The 14401-nt window shown below is 43.1% G+C and overlaps 1 protein-coding gene across 5 annotated transcripts in view; it reads left to right on the top strand.

Annotated features, from left to right (window-relative positions):
* Positions 1–14401, top strand: part of celsr2 (cadherin, EGF LAG seven-pass G-type receptor 2) — a 55819-nt gene that overhangs the window by 27885 nt on the left and 13533 nt on the right. For 4 of the 5 annotated variants that reach the window (XM_086199311.1, XM_086199310.1, XM_086199309.1 and 1 more), the window contains exons 3-7: positions 2911–3133; positions 8530–8645; positions 8770–8858; positions 13552–13709; positions 14052–14215. In XM_086199311.1, coding sequence (XP_086055437.1) covers positions 2911–3133; positions 8530–8645; positions 8770–8858; positions 13552–13709; positions 14052–14215 — 750 coding nt within the window. The remainder of the gene's footprint in view (positions 1–2910; positions 3134–8529; positions 8646–8769; positions 8859–13551; positions 13710–14051; positions 14216–14401) is intronic. The other variant, XM_086199312.1, reaches the window with a different exon arrangement.

Raw genomic sequence — 14401 nt, 5'->3', positions numbered from 1 at the left:
GATGCTCTGCTGTTACCTAGCAGCCCTGAACCGTCTCTTCAGGAAGTCGGAGGCACACTCTCCTCATCTGTTAATGTTAACAGGTCTGACGTACAGGAGCTGAATGTCTGCAGAAGTCAAACGCTTGAATTACAGGGAGCTTCATGATTTTGACTTTCGTAACTTGTTAAAATCATCGTGGATTCAAATATAGAAAAAATACTCAATCATTGAAGAAGTAGTACTAATATTCAGTCACACAGTACAATACGAAGTATAAACACTGCACAGTATAGATGAAAAGCACTGTAAGAGTGAACCATATGAGCCCCTTAAGTATAAACTAAATAAATTATAATCATTATTATCAATTAAAACTTCCCTCCATAATTACACATTAATGATAATCATTCACATTTATAATCTTCCAAATTCGCTTTAGAAACCAAAAGTGAAATACACATCAGCATCATTCCATAGCTTCACCTCAACAATAGAGGTAAAGCTTCCGTTTGAGCGACTTTTCCTTCTCCGTGAACAGGAATCTTTGTATGCAGTCAAAAGTGACTTTAATGAAGTCAAATTAGGTAAAAACAGCAAATCACTCATTTTCATAACATGGGATTTTATTACCAATTGATTCATGTGATCATAGCATTATTTTAGAAGTAGTCACACAAAAACAGGAAAAATTATTTTACTTCTTTGTCGTCTTGATTTACACTCCCTGATGCTTCATTCTTAATCCTCGCTATTTATATAATTGCCACAGTGTTGCTGAAATGAGGATGAACAGGAATGCCTCTCTGCTTCGAGGACCTTTATGATATGTGATCTTTGGTTGAATTAAAGAGCACAGGGCATCTTCTTCTTCTTCTTCTTCAGTGTAAATAAAAGCAGGATCTCTGTGCAGTTTTCTCCTTAATGATTGATGCCGGCAGCACACAGATGTGCCGCTGGGATGGGCTCATAGAGAAATGTAAATAGAGCACAGGAGATGGGTTTTAATTATTAATCAGGATATTCGGTATAATTGTGACTGTGTGCGCCACTCCCTGCTGCGCCGCTCACCTGGCAACATAAAGCTGCTGTTCAGGAGCACCCATGGGGTGGAGACGTCCCACTGGGATGAATACACCCAGGGGCACTTCATCAGGTATCCGTAGTGACACACTTACACTGCAGTCTGCACCTGTAAATGTGTGTTTTCTCCAGTGAAACCCGTCTGAGTCACTGAGACTGAAGTCCCATCATCCTAACATCAGTGTGTATTACAGCTGGGATGTTTGACCACTGCAGCTGTTTAAAGAAACACTTTCCTGCAGCAAGATGCTGGCTTATTAACAAGCCAGGCAGTAGTGTCACAGTCTGTTTTGTAGGTGGGTGGTTATTGTCACTAGAAAGTACATGACAACGTAGTGTCATGAGCTGCCAGGGTAGAGTGACAAATACACGCCATTGCGCTACTTGTGGAGCACAGAGCTACTGGCAGGAATTGAAACTGATATTTGAATGAGGCACCAAGACCCTTAATTAGGTTGCCGAAGTAGATTTTATGGTGGCCCAAGCCCCCATTTTCCAGCTTAATATTTTCGTTTTTGTGTTGTATTTAACAATATTAGCATGCATTTATGGTAAAAATGATCTAGTTGTCACTTGGCCTGAACTCAGGCTGTTTCCTGCCCCCACCTCCCTTCCAAATAGTTGACACTCTCGTTTTTAACACATCATAACATTTGGATAAGTTATAGATTTAATAATATTAGATAACACATTTCAAGTTTAATCTGTCTGCTGAATGATGTCTCTTTTTCACAGTTGTCTGTAATTACCTGGAAATGAGAAGAATGTTTCGTCTTTCCCAGGACTTGAAAGCATCGTTCAGCATCTTTTGAATTCCCTCAGAGGGGATAGATGTTCCACCTCAGCAGAACCAAAACAAACTTTCAGTGGCCTGTGATTAATAGTGGGAGTAAATAAAAGGGCTGTGTGTCAGTGTGGTTGGATGAAGAAGTGGGCTCTGTGTTAGTGGTACAGTACTGCTGCTCACAGTGGAAGTCTTCAACTTTGACACAAATTCCTGCTCACGCATGGGAGCCTGCAGTCTTGCAGGGGCGAAGCGCTGCAGCCTCCCGTCAGGAGCATCCAGACCAGGGGAACACGTGAGCTGGAGAGTTAAGGAGGATGGAGAGTTTAGGAGGATGGAGGCTCCACAGGGTCAAACCCTCACACCTGTTTCCTGCGCAGTGATCAATGTTTGGTTCTTGGCTGATGTTAGCAGGGGTCCCTCAAAATGAGATCTTTGCTGCAGTCTGGAAGTGAACCCACTTTAGATAAGTTCATGCAGTGTTTTGATTCAATTAAACCTACATTTATGAACTCATCTGTGACTCATTTTATCTTGATTTGATCAAATTTTAACTCATCTGCATTAAAAACACTATATTTCAGATGCAGTTACATACTTTTGGTTGATATTTCTTTTAAAATGTAAGTGGTACACTTGATTTCTCGGAAAGGAAAGGAAAGATATTCTACTCCATAATATTGTCTGTTTAATCCCCCCCCCCCCCCAAAAAAATAGTTAAATGGGTCAATCTGGGGAAGGAAGCTCAATTTTTTGTTCTGCTTCTTAAATCAAATGCATCAAAACAGATTAGGTTTGGATCCTGGTTAACCTGCAGTGTCTTTTGGACGACAGCTTCTCTCACACCCCGCATTTACTCTCTTTAAATAACATGCTGCTATCCAGTTGACTTGAAATGCAAGAAAACCTTAAACACTTTGCTCTACACATGCCCTCATTATCTCATGAAGTTAACAGTAGTTGCTCAGCCACAAGTCTGTTAGAGCTGACTTCTGAGTCAGAATGTAGAAACATTCCAGCTTGCTGCTTTGAGCCATCAAGTTTTCCCACTGTCTCTGTTTCAGGAGAGCGCTGTGAACTCTCGTCCCGCTCCGGCCGCTGTGCTCCTGGGGTTTGCAAGAATGGCGGAGTGTGCGTGAACCTGCTGGTGGGCGGGTTTAAGTGCGAGTGCCCGCTTGGAGGCTACGAGAAGCCCTACTGTGAGATGACCACGCGCAACTTCCCTCCCCACTCTTTCCTGACCTTCAAGGGCCTCCGCCAGCGCTTCCACTTCACCCTTTCCCTCACGTAAGCACCTCCGCCTCTCTGCATCACCTGTCCCACTCCATCACCTGTCAGATATCTGGTTCACAGCTGACTCACCACCCCCAATGCACTTCACCTGCTCTCAACTCACATTTCTACAGTATAACAATAATGATGTTTAATAGCAAAAATGATCGCAGTTAGCAACAGCCATCTTCTGTGGAGCCACTTTGCTGTCAGATTATAGAAGCTGGCCCATAGTTATAGAACCGCTGTTTAAATATCCTGCGCCTGCAGAGGTGTGCACGCTGCTCTTAGGTGTAGGTGTGTCTGTCCTTCCTTACAAGAAGGAAGCCCAGTGTTTCTGGAGAGGAGACTTGTATAACAGCCGAGGGCTTGTCTGGTCATTACTTTCTCTGCTGGTCACTTTCAGCAGTGAGTCAGTGCCCGGTGTGTCTCATCATCACCACAGTTTCCCCCGCCAAGGTCACGACTAAGAGATGCAGGCTTATGGAAAATGCAGAATGAATCTTAGTTTTTAATGTCGCTCATGCTCATTTTTTTCTCCTATAATGTCAGAGACCTTGTTTCCTACATTCTGGTGGCTTTTAAACAATAAAAAAGAGTAGAAAGTTTAAGTGTTGTACGACCTCTTCTCCCTCATGAGTGCTGCTGAGTAATATCGGACCCCGTCCTTCACTGCCCTGATAGTTTCATGGTTGAAGATGAAGGAGGTTTTATTCCCGGCCGCCAGCATAGACTTCTTTGTTGCAGCATGTACAACGGCATCAGGTATTCCTTTGTCTAGCAGCAAGTCACTGATGTGACCCCCTTGCTCAGTGAGACAAAAAAATCTGACCCTGCAGACTGTACAAAAAACATACCCGTCCCTTTACTTCTTGAATCTGCAGGAGTACTTAGATTTCCGTGTCCTCTCCATGGTTTTCTGGCTGGCATTAAACCATTGCATGTAGCTGCGTTACTGTCAGGGTGGAAGCAGTCCCAGAAACCAGTAGGGGTAACAAAAAGGGCAAAAGGCGTCATCATAAATCAGGGGATATATGGGAGAAGTGTGACCGCTGGAAGAAACCTTGAGCTGGACATACAAATCAGGACTCTCCTGGAAAAGTCAGGGGACACTTAGCTGGAGTTTTCCATTCTAATCCTCGTATCGAAAATGCCTCTGATATCTATAAAAGAAGATAATCCCTGAAATAACACCATGCTTGCTTCAGACGCGGTCTTTGGAGAGGAGTTTGAACCAGTAACTCTCTGACAGCCTCCGCACCACCTGAGTCGTGCCGCCTTGGACCACAATAAAGTCCTTCAATGCTGTGGCATATTTTAGAGCCACTCCAGATGGACTAAAAGGACAAACAGACCAATGTCCTCAGTGTTTTGACCCTCACTTCAAATAAGGAACAGGAAACATTTTAAAACAGCAGCACAGACAGCGGGGACTCGGTATATTTTCCTTTTCAATACTTTTCAGGCTGCCAAGGATCCCTAGAGGATAAACTACTGCATCAAACCATCAAAGAGAAAAGAGAGCAACTGCTTGACTTCATGTTACATAAAATGAAGTCTATTCTCTGACAGGATGTTTTCTGAAGAAGTTATAACACAAATTGTGCAAAAAGAAACGCCAGCGCTAATGCTGGCACTTTTCTCTTAGAGCTGGAGGTGATAACTCATACCATCATTAGCATCCCGTAAAAATAACAATTCTTCTCTTTTCTGTGCAGTGCAGAAAAAAAAACAACTGCCTCCATCTCATGTAAATTTCATGACATTAACTTTAAAAGTAGATTATATATTTTTAGTTGAGGTTTTGGTTTTTTTTTTTTAAAGGTTTTTATTCCATTTTAGATATTCACCTCCTAAAATTACTGCTAACAGAAGTTACTGTGGAAGATGCACATGTATTTTTTTGTTGTTTTATCTCTTATGTGTTATATTCTTGAACCCGGTGGTCCATCTTGTCATCTGCGCTGCAGATCGAGAGATCTGGTGGTTGATCTTAGTGGATGTGGGAGGTTCTTCAGTGAGCAGATGAGCTGTGAATACTGAACACATGCAAAAGCGGTGGGACATCCAATCGGCAGGGATGAAATGTAATCAACGATAAAAGCAACCCGTTCTGTTTGATATCTGTCACAACAAGTGACAACACGTATCGCCTCTCGGATGGTATCACTGCAAATGTGTCCTGCCAGTCTCTTATTGTGATAGCTACTCGGCAGGGGTTGGCGCTCACAATAGCTGCAGGTGGAAATAATACACTCTGTTGTGAGCTTCATGGACTCAGACCTCCTTTAAGTAGGTTTCAGATGTCGGTCTTTTTTTGATGGAGAACTGCTCCAACCAGTTTTGAAAGCAGTCTACATTTCACTGGCAGGTCAGAGGAGCAGTGAAGTGGCTGTGGCGTAAAAGGTGCCGATGCCGAGCGCTTGAGGCAGGCGAGGTGAACAAGTAGCTCTGTCACCTGAGCCGACAGCGATCGGGTTTCTCCCAGAAAAGAGCCTCTGTTATGATGTGGATCTGGTTTACGCAGTTTATGTATCATTTGCGTACAACTTTAGATGCAGAGATCAGTAGTGAAGGCTGAGATTTCACTGAAATAGTTAAAGGATCAATGATGGCTGGATTAAAGCAGAAGATGATGATTCTTCTCAAACGGGTTGACTTTCTGTTCGTCACATCTCTAATATTCGTTGCGACTAAACTGATGCAAAGATCGTAGCTCAACCTATACTGCAGCTATAAAGTACATGTCTACAGTTTATATGTTAAACCTGATATTAGTTTTATGTTATGACACTTTTTTTTTTTTTACATTTTACAATCATACGATTAATAGTTTGTCATAAGACAGGAAATAAATCAGCACACATCCATCCATCCATCCATTTTCTACTGTTTATCCTGTTAAGGGTCGCGGGGGGCTGGAGTTTATCACAGCTGACATTGGGCAAGAGGTTGGGTTCACTAGTTGCACAAAATTTAAATGCACAGGAATCAGCAAAATTACGACAATTCCTGTCTTTAGGGAAATGCATCAAGTTAGGAAAAAGTAACTACCAATACCCATAAACTACTAATCCCCTTTTTCAGAAGTTAGTTTAACCTACATCCTCTAACACTGATTCCCACTGCTTCATTACACAATTACAAAATATATAAATAAAAAAATAAAGGCCCTGTTTTTTTTCCTCACCACTGCACACATCTGATGCATTGCAGCATGTTAGCATAGCGTGACACGGTTCCCTACATAAGAGCAGACTGGTTGTTATTTTTACTGATGGGTGCCTAATGTGACACGCAGTGATGCCAGTAAAGTCAGTGTTTAGTTCCAGCTGATTACTCTCATAGTTCAGAGGGCTCAGGGGGGCAACGCCGAGGAGCCTTTTAAATCGATACGTCAAAGACTGGAGGGCTGCTGTCGGGTAATAGACTCTGGATCATGATTCTAGTTGGCGTTGTGTGTTTCTTTTTTTCTCTCCCCCCCCCCCAAATGTATAGAAGCCGCCTGACTGCTCTGTCTGTGCTGTGTCGTTATTATCAGCTGGAGAATCGGCTTCCTCTTTTCTCTGAGGTGGTGATTATCGCTTTTCTCAGGAAACAGGTCAGCGGCGCCGTGCCCTCTGGCTCCTCTCCAGCTCGAGAATACAGCACAAACAGCATCATATACACAGTATATCCTCAGACCCTGAGGACAAGGGGGGGCGGGGGGGGGGGCAGCTGCTCATGTTGTCTGGGAGCATCCATGGAAAAGTTGTGAATGACATCTCTAGAGGAAACTGCTAATGTGAAGGCTGCAGCTGCATTTCAGGCAGAGAGAGAGAGAGGAAAGTGAAGCACCAGAAAGTCCCCAACTTAGTAGCTTTAATTGTTTCAGAGCCAAAGTGACCTTTTGGAAATAATAATTAGTCAAAGCTGCATATTCAGGGAGTAAACAGACAGGAAATACAGATGCATGGTAGCAGACGTGCACAGGGGCCTCATTGTTCGGTCCTCAGTGGGACGGATGATGAATAAATGTGGTAGTTAGCGCTAGATTTTCTCCTCCCATCCCAGAGACCTACTTCTGCAGACCACAGCTGACAGGTAACGTGTGGCATTTCTACACACGTGCTTCATCATGTAGCTCGAGAGCACGAGGAGGCAGCATCATCTGGCTGGTTGAATGAATGTGTGAGCTACCTGTTTTCATATATATTGAAATGAGCATTGATATTCACGGCCTCGGCGGCTCCAGTTGCACCATCAAGTTGCAAAGAGAAATGTGAAACTGAAGTTGTGGTTACAGCTCTGACAGCTATCTGTGTTTTCCTCCAAGAGAAAATAGATTGTGAAGATGATGAACTGTCCTTCCTTCTCCCAGGAATGCACCACCCCCACCCCTCCACCCTGGTGTTTTGACATTGTCCCAGTTTTCTATCTGTGTGTCAGTGTGTCGTATAATGTAGTTGTAGGATTTCTATTCACGGCAGCCAGTTTCTCTATTTCTTCTTGACTGTGTTGTCTACAGACGTGTCTTTTGTGTAAAAATAAGTTTTTTTTTCTCCATCTCAGCTCCTTGTTCATGATTAACCTCATTATCTGTTGATCTTTGTCAAACCTCAGCATTGTTACATGTCGCCGGCATCATCTCAATCATCATCATCATCATCATCATCATCATCATGATTCGCGGTCGTATGTCCCGTGGCACCTCGTATTACTTCGTGTGATTGGAGAGTGCGTTAGAGCAAAGCGGGATGGATACGAGGGTCCATTTGTTCCTGGGTGTCTCTATGTCTCTATGAATATTTTAAATAGGTCAAATCCACTGCCCTCTTTCTGTTCTCTGGTCTTCTCTCTGTTAGTGCAGAAATGGAAAAACTGCATTTATAGCACTCTAGTCACTGTGTCCTATAGTTGCATTATTTTCATCAAATCCCTCGAGAACTTTAAATACAACATAATGTGTCAGCTCGTCTCAAACCCGTTTATTCCTCCTGAAGAATCGCCGATCTGAAAATAACACTCAAACGTGCAGAATGGCACATGTTTAGAAAGCTCTTTCATGTGATGTTAACAGGAATAAATACTGTGTTTTTGTTGAGTGAGGATTTATTGTATATGTGGAATTTGTCCCTGAAGAAATAACAAATCTTTTGTGTGTTGTAATAAGGTGTCTTCCAGTTTAACAGGGAGACTCCTTATTGTGATTTTATTTTTCTATTAGTGGACATCAAAGGTGCTCAACTCTTTATATTCCTGGTAATGGTAAAAAAAAAAAATGACGCAGCTGCACTGTAGAATAAATGACTTTAATTCCCTGTGGCAACAGTGAGGACATTTGTATAGTAAAATGAATAATAATTGAATTGGAAAATGTAAAAATGTATATTTATTTTATTTTATTAATTATTATTTCATTTATCTTACAGATTTGCCACCAAAGAGCCCAACGGTTTGTTACTCTACAACGGTCGCTTCAACGAGAAGCACGACTTCATCGCCATGGAAATCATCAATGAGCAAATCCAGCTCACCTTCTCTGCAGGTGAAAGAGTTCATTTGTTTCTTATCATTAGTAAATAATAAATCATGAATGTCGTTCCTTCCCCTTTACGGCATGCTTGTTCTGAGCGCGGTGCAGCCATTCACCTCTTACCACTGATTCCCAGGTGAGACCAAGACCACCGTTTCACCGTTCGTCCTTGGAGGTGTGAGTGATGGCCAGTGGCACATGGCGGAGGTCCACTACTACAACAAGGTATGATCCAAGGACAAAAAAGTTACTAAAATCACACCTGCTAGGTCATACTGCAGTAATACTACAGTCATAACTGACAGCTCCCATGCTTCTTAATAAAAAAAAAACAAAAAAAAAAACAGGAAAGATCACACCAACACCTACATTCTCAACAGTCTCGCTTGCTAATTTTGGAGCTGCTCATTTGTATTTTGCAGCCATGTTTATTATGGAATATGAATAGAAAAAGAAATCTCAGAAATCAAAATAGTAACTGCAAACAAGCAGCTACCTCGTTGGTGACAATGTTGCGTGTGCGACTCACAATGTTCTAACAGTTCTCCCCCGTAGAACCGAAGCATCATAGTCACCTCTTCATCAACTTCTGTCCCCGGTAACACCCCTCACATTAAAGTCTGCATGTTTCAAATTCTATTCGCCCTGTTGTTGTTTGATCAGTGTTACTGTAGAAACAGTCTGGATTTGGATTTAGGCTTGACCAGGTGTCGTCCCAGCAGTCTGAGCGAGAGGAAGGTTTAACCTTGGATGGTGCGGGTCAGACTGAAGCCTTAAGTTGTGTTTTTTTTCCACTTGCTGAACCCTGCACCAGTTCTAGGCATTTCACATCTGATGCCTTGATGTGTTGGACTTTTGAGCACAAGTTAAGACTGTCTTAGCCTTAGACCAGGCTTAAGTTCTGTTAGTGTCCGGCTGGCGTGGAAATTCAAAGAGGAATAACCGTAGACAGTGTAACGCTGACAGCAGCTGAAGACTCTTGAGCGCTGCTGCCCTGACAGATTAAAGAATCTCTGCTGACATGCTGATGATCTGGAGGAGAGCCAGCTAGACTCAGACAGGGGTGGGGGTCGTGGTGGTGATGGGGGGGGGGGGTTGTCGACAGACACACTCAGATTTGACTAAATATGGTCTAGCTGATACATCTCTCATCACAAGCATCCCAACAACTCAATCAGGGAGGAATGTTTGGAACTGTTGTGTCAATACTTTCCCAGACACACAGGATGTCACATTTTAGTCTATAGAGGAAGTCACTTTGCATCATAAAGATGTCTCCAAGCAACACTCCCACTGTGCACATTTTCTATTCAGTGTCTATGATAACACGGCCCTAACAGATTTTGAGCCAGCAGAAGAGATGAAGGGGGAGAAGGATGTGGACTTTTGGATGAAAACTATTTGGTGCTTCTCCATCGAGACGTTACAGTCTCATTAATCATCTTGGACCACAGGCACTCATTTATTGTTGCTCTGACCGAGCCTGTGTTCTACTGTGCATGTGCAGCAACAACATAATACAGTTTTTGACATCCTCAGAGTGTCCAGCTCTCTATCTGCTGCTCTCTAGCTGAACTAATCCTTCCCGCATCCTGTGAGTTGCTGAGGTAGAACCATGGCTCCGCCCACATGAGGTATCCCACGGTGGCCCTCTCTGACCCGTCCCTGTCCACGGGGGTGGGGCAGCATGAGGTGGGGAGTGAGGGTGGGGGCGCATTTTAGATTGAAATGTGGCTTTCAGGGTAGCGGGGGACTGTGGAGAATGGCAATGACCGCTGCCTTTGTGTTGGGCTCTGCTTCCTTTGGGACCATGGGCAGTGAATGATGCGGCCCCGGGGAAGGTGCCCCTCTGTCTCTGTTCTCCAGCGAGGACAGAAAAGCAGAGCAGGAGAGGAGCTAAAGGAGGGTAAAGAAAAGCAGAGAGAAGAATTGACTCGGGCTTTGAGCGGGGACGCTGCGCTTCAGGGCCAACCTCTCTTGTTGCTATGGTTTATCCAGTCAATCTTAGATCCCATATTTGTGCTGCTCGCTGCCGCGCTCAACTCCTGTCACCCTTTGTGACAGAGAACTCATATTCCCATAATCCCCTGTTGTGGTGGGCGAGAGCAGTGTTTAATGTGGTCTTGAGCAAATATGTGCATTCCAATCAGAGCTGACAGGATGAGGTTTTGTGGGGCAGAAAGATGTCCTGACAGTCGTTCATTATTGGAGAGTCAACAGCCGTGACTGATGACAGCAGAGGTCAACGAAGGGAGCGTCCAATCTGGAGCGCTGCCTGTTCCAGACCTTTCACAGGGAAGGGAAGACCGTGGAAAAGAGCATGTCGGATGATTTCACCTCTGGCGAATTCACATGGCATGTTAGCTTGTTTCATCATCGACAAATTTGTAACAAATTGGCTTTCTAGAAACATCTGCTGAAGAATAAAAGCCTTCCTCCGTGTCCACTTACACCCAGAGATCCACGGAAATATGAGTTTTATTCAGCTAAAATAACCTTTTTCATGATTTCGAACTTAAATTGCAGACTTTTTCTTGAAGAGATTTACACAAACACACACACACACACACACACACACAAATACAGCTTCAACCTCAAGGGTGACACAGCAGCTTTTCAGCGAGTCAGTTAAAAACTTCACGGAAGCTTGAGGTGCAGACCAAGATGTCAGCTGGCAGCGCCAAAATAAACTGAGCAACTTGTTTATTGACTTGCTGTGAAGGAATCGCTCAACATGCGAAGTATTTGCCAGTTGTTTTTTTTTTAGAATTATAACTAAACCAATTCTGTAAATATGAATACCCACCAACCAGCATGGCTAAATCTACTTTAACATCAACACAACATTATTTTTATTCTTCTGTTTTTGAACAAATGAAAGAAATAGGAAATAAACTTTCAATTATTTAGTTTTAGAGGGGCTAATGGGCTGATTTTATCACCAGCCGATAGCGCCAGACTACTTACTTAGTGGCTAACAGCTGCCGGCTGTAGCCTCATGTCTGCTTCTGTTCATCTTTAGTGTCCAAAATCAAACAGAAAAGGTTAGCAATCAATCAATTTGATTCGACAACAAGACTATGGAGATGTGTTCTTTTGTGTGATGAATTCCAAACTTATGAATCTAAATTTCTGGATCAAAAACCCATGCTTGCTGTGGAGCGTTTAGATTCTTGTCAATACATTTTTAATCACAGATTTATTTAATCCCAATAAAACATAATTGTGACTGTGCTGTAGATAATTTTACAAAAACCAAATAATTTTTGACAGCAAGTCTGCTCTGCTTGATTATACTGTAAAGACAAGGAAGGTAACACTTATCGCAGCTTGACTACTTCTTTTTCCCCAAAATGTTGAACCGTTCCTTTAAGTGGACGTTTTGTACTCCTCTTCTTTATTAATGTTTCGGGCGTATGTCAGTGAAGATAAAACCTGCGTTCGGTTATGAAGTAAGTCAGGTGTTGTAAGCGGAGGGTGGGTGACGCTCTCTTGAGCCTCTCGTAACCGTCCCCCTATTAAAGACTCCCAGACAGTTTTTCTAATCTTCCTGTCTAAAGATTGTGTGAGAGAAAATAAATCGTGGCAGCACCTCGGGCTAAAAGGATACGTCTCATTATTGGTAGGCTTGATGAAGCGTTTCATTTGACAAACTGCAGCAGCGAGCGAGTCTCTGACAGCTGAGCAGTCAGGACGGTCTGATCAGGGCTTCGGTGTCGGGGGTCTATTTTGGTTTAACTTCAAAAGACAACTTCATTACCACACAATAAAAACAGGCAGTGTTGCGCTGTCGAGCTGTCCGTGATGAGCCTGTTGCTCTGTATCATCTCCACACATGAGACCAGCTAATTCCTGCTAAATCCTGTCTGACCAGCTGACGGCTCAGCGCCGCGTCCACGCCTGCAGGCAGTCCCGCTCGCTCATGTGTGTGAGGGCGGTCACCCCTATGCTCACCCCTCTCAGGGCCTGCTTGAATCTATACCTTGGGTTAATATAAGCTCTACATGACCCCAGAGAAGCTGCCCTGTTCGAAAAAAGGTTGCGACCTTTAGTGACAGTATCATCATTCTCTCCCCCGCTGACCCCTCCTCCTTTTGTTACCCCCCCCCTTCATTGATTTCTCAGACAATAAGGTAGATCCTTTGTTGACAGGGATGATGTCCTGCAGAGAGGACGCTCTTCTCCTCTGTGTGTGTGCGCGTGTGTGTGTGTGTGTGTACTCACAGACGCTGTCATTGGCTCTAGCTGTTGTGAAATGAATTATTAAAATTCATAACAAATAAGCGAGTTAGAGCAGAAGTGTGTCACCACCAAGGATCGTTTGACTGCAGTTTTCCAGTTTCAAAGCAGCAGCTTTTAATCTGGTTCACAAAGTTCAGGGCTGAATGAGTCGGCCAGAAGTTTCTCAACCGATTTGTGGATTAATTCTTTATTAAATGACCCATTTCTCACTGCTATTTATAAATATTGAATGGCCAAAAATACTTCAGTGTGTTAAAAATAGCCCTAGTTTCTTGATGATCGTTATGCTCACAAAATGGATTGGGAATTGATTAGTGAAACAAATGGACGATTTGTTTGTCTTTTTAAATCAAACTGCATTGAAGAAGATTCATCCTGGTCCTCGTGCATAACAATGAAAATATAACTGTTAAATTACACATTTAATTCTCAAATCTTCAGCTTGATGCAAAGAAATGAGCAGTAAGCAGCCACAAACGTTCAAAAGTCTCTCAAGTGTATAAACAGACTGCAGGATGCTACGGGACATAATGCATTATTAATCATCATCATTTCAACCCAAGCCTCCCAGAAACATAAGGAAGGCGCTTTGTAATTTATCTTGTTATTCATGAGTGTGTGTGTGTGTGTGTGTGTGTGTGTGTGTGTGTGTGTGTGTGTCTCTTTTGCCACACAGCCAATCTTAAATCAGGCTGGTCTACCGCAGGGACCCTCGGAGCAGAAGGTCGTCGTAGTAACGGTGGACAACTGTGACAACTCTGTGGCTCTGAGGTTCGGTCATGTGATTGGAAACTACACCTGCTCTGCTCAGGGAAGCCAATCAGGATCCAAAAAGTAAGAAATGCAAAATGCTTTTATGTGAATAATTCCACATACTGTATATCCTTTACATCTTGCCTCATTACTTCTGTATTGACTTCTGTAATTTACTTGATTACTTTCTTTTCAGGCGGCTCATTAAAAGAAAACTTGTTAGGATTTGAAGTTCCACATCTTCAGGGCTTCTCTTTCTCCTTTATGGCAATGTTTATCCTTTTTCTCTGTTTTCATCTTCAGGGGAGGGAAAGAACACTTCTAAACTATTGCTGTGATGAATTTTATATATAAATATATATTCTTTTTTCCTGCATGAGTGGTGTTATTGTGGTGATGCATAAATGTTCATTTTTTTGTCAGATCGCTGGACCTGACCGGCCCCTTGCTACTCGGAGGAGTCCCCAAGCTCCCAGAGGATTTTCCCGTACGTAACCACCACTTCGTCGGGTGCATGAAGAACCTGCGTATCGACAACCAGCGCGTAGACATGGCGAACTTCATCGCTAACAATGGCACTCTCCCAGGTATTCAGCATCTCTGATTCTTCACTTCAGCTATTTAAAGTGTCAGTGTGTGCCGATAGAGAGAGAGGGCATAACTCTAATGAGCCCAGCAGGGAACTGGGAGTCTGTAGGAAATGATCATTGTACCTGCTCTGAATACTTTATTACCCTCTGACTCTTTACTTTGATGAAGTAATGAGGAAGGAT

Source organism: Aulostomus chinensis, chromosome 3 (assembly GCF_037954235.1).
Source record: "Aulostomus chinensis isolate RoL2024-O1b breed Wild chromosome 3, RoL_Achi_v1.0, whole genome shotgun sequence".
Taxonomy (NCBI): Eukaryota; Metazoa; Chordata; class Actinopteri; order Syngnathiformes; family Aulostomidae; genus Aulostomus; species Aulostomus chinensis.
This window is presented reverse-complemented; position numbering and strand designations above follow the sequence as displayed.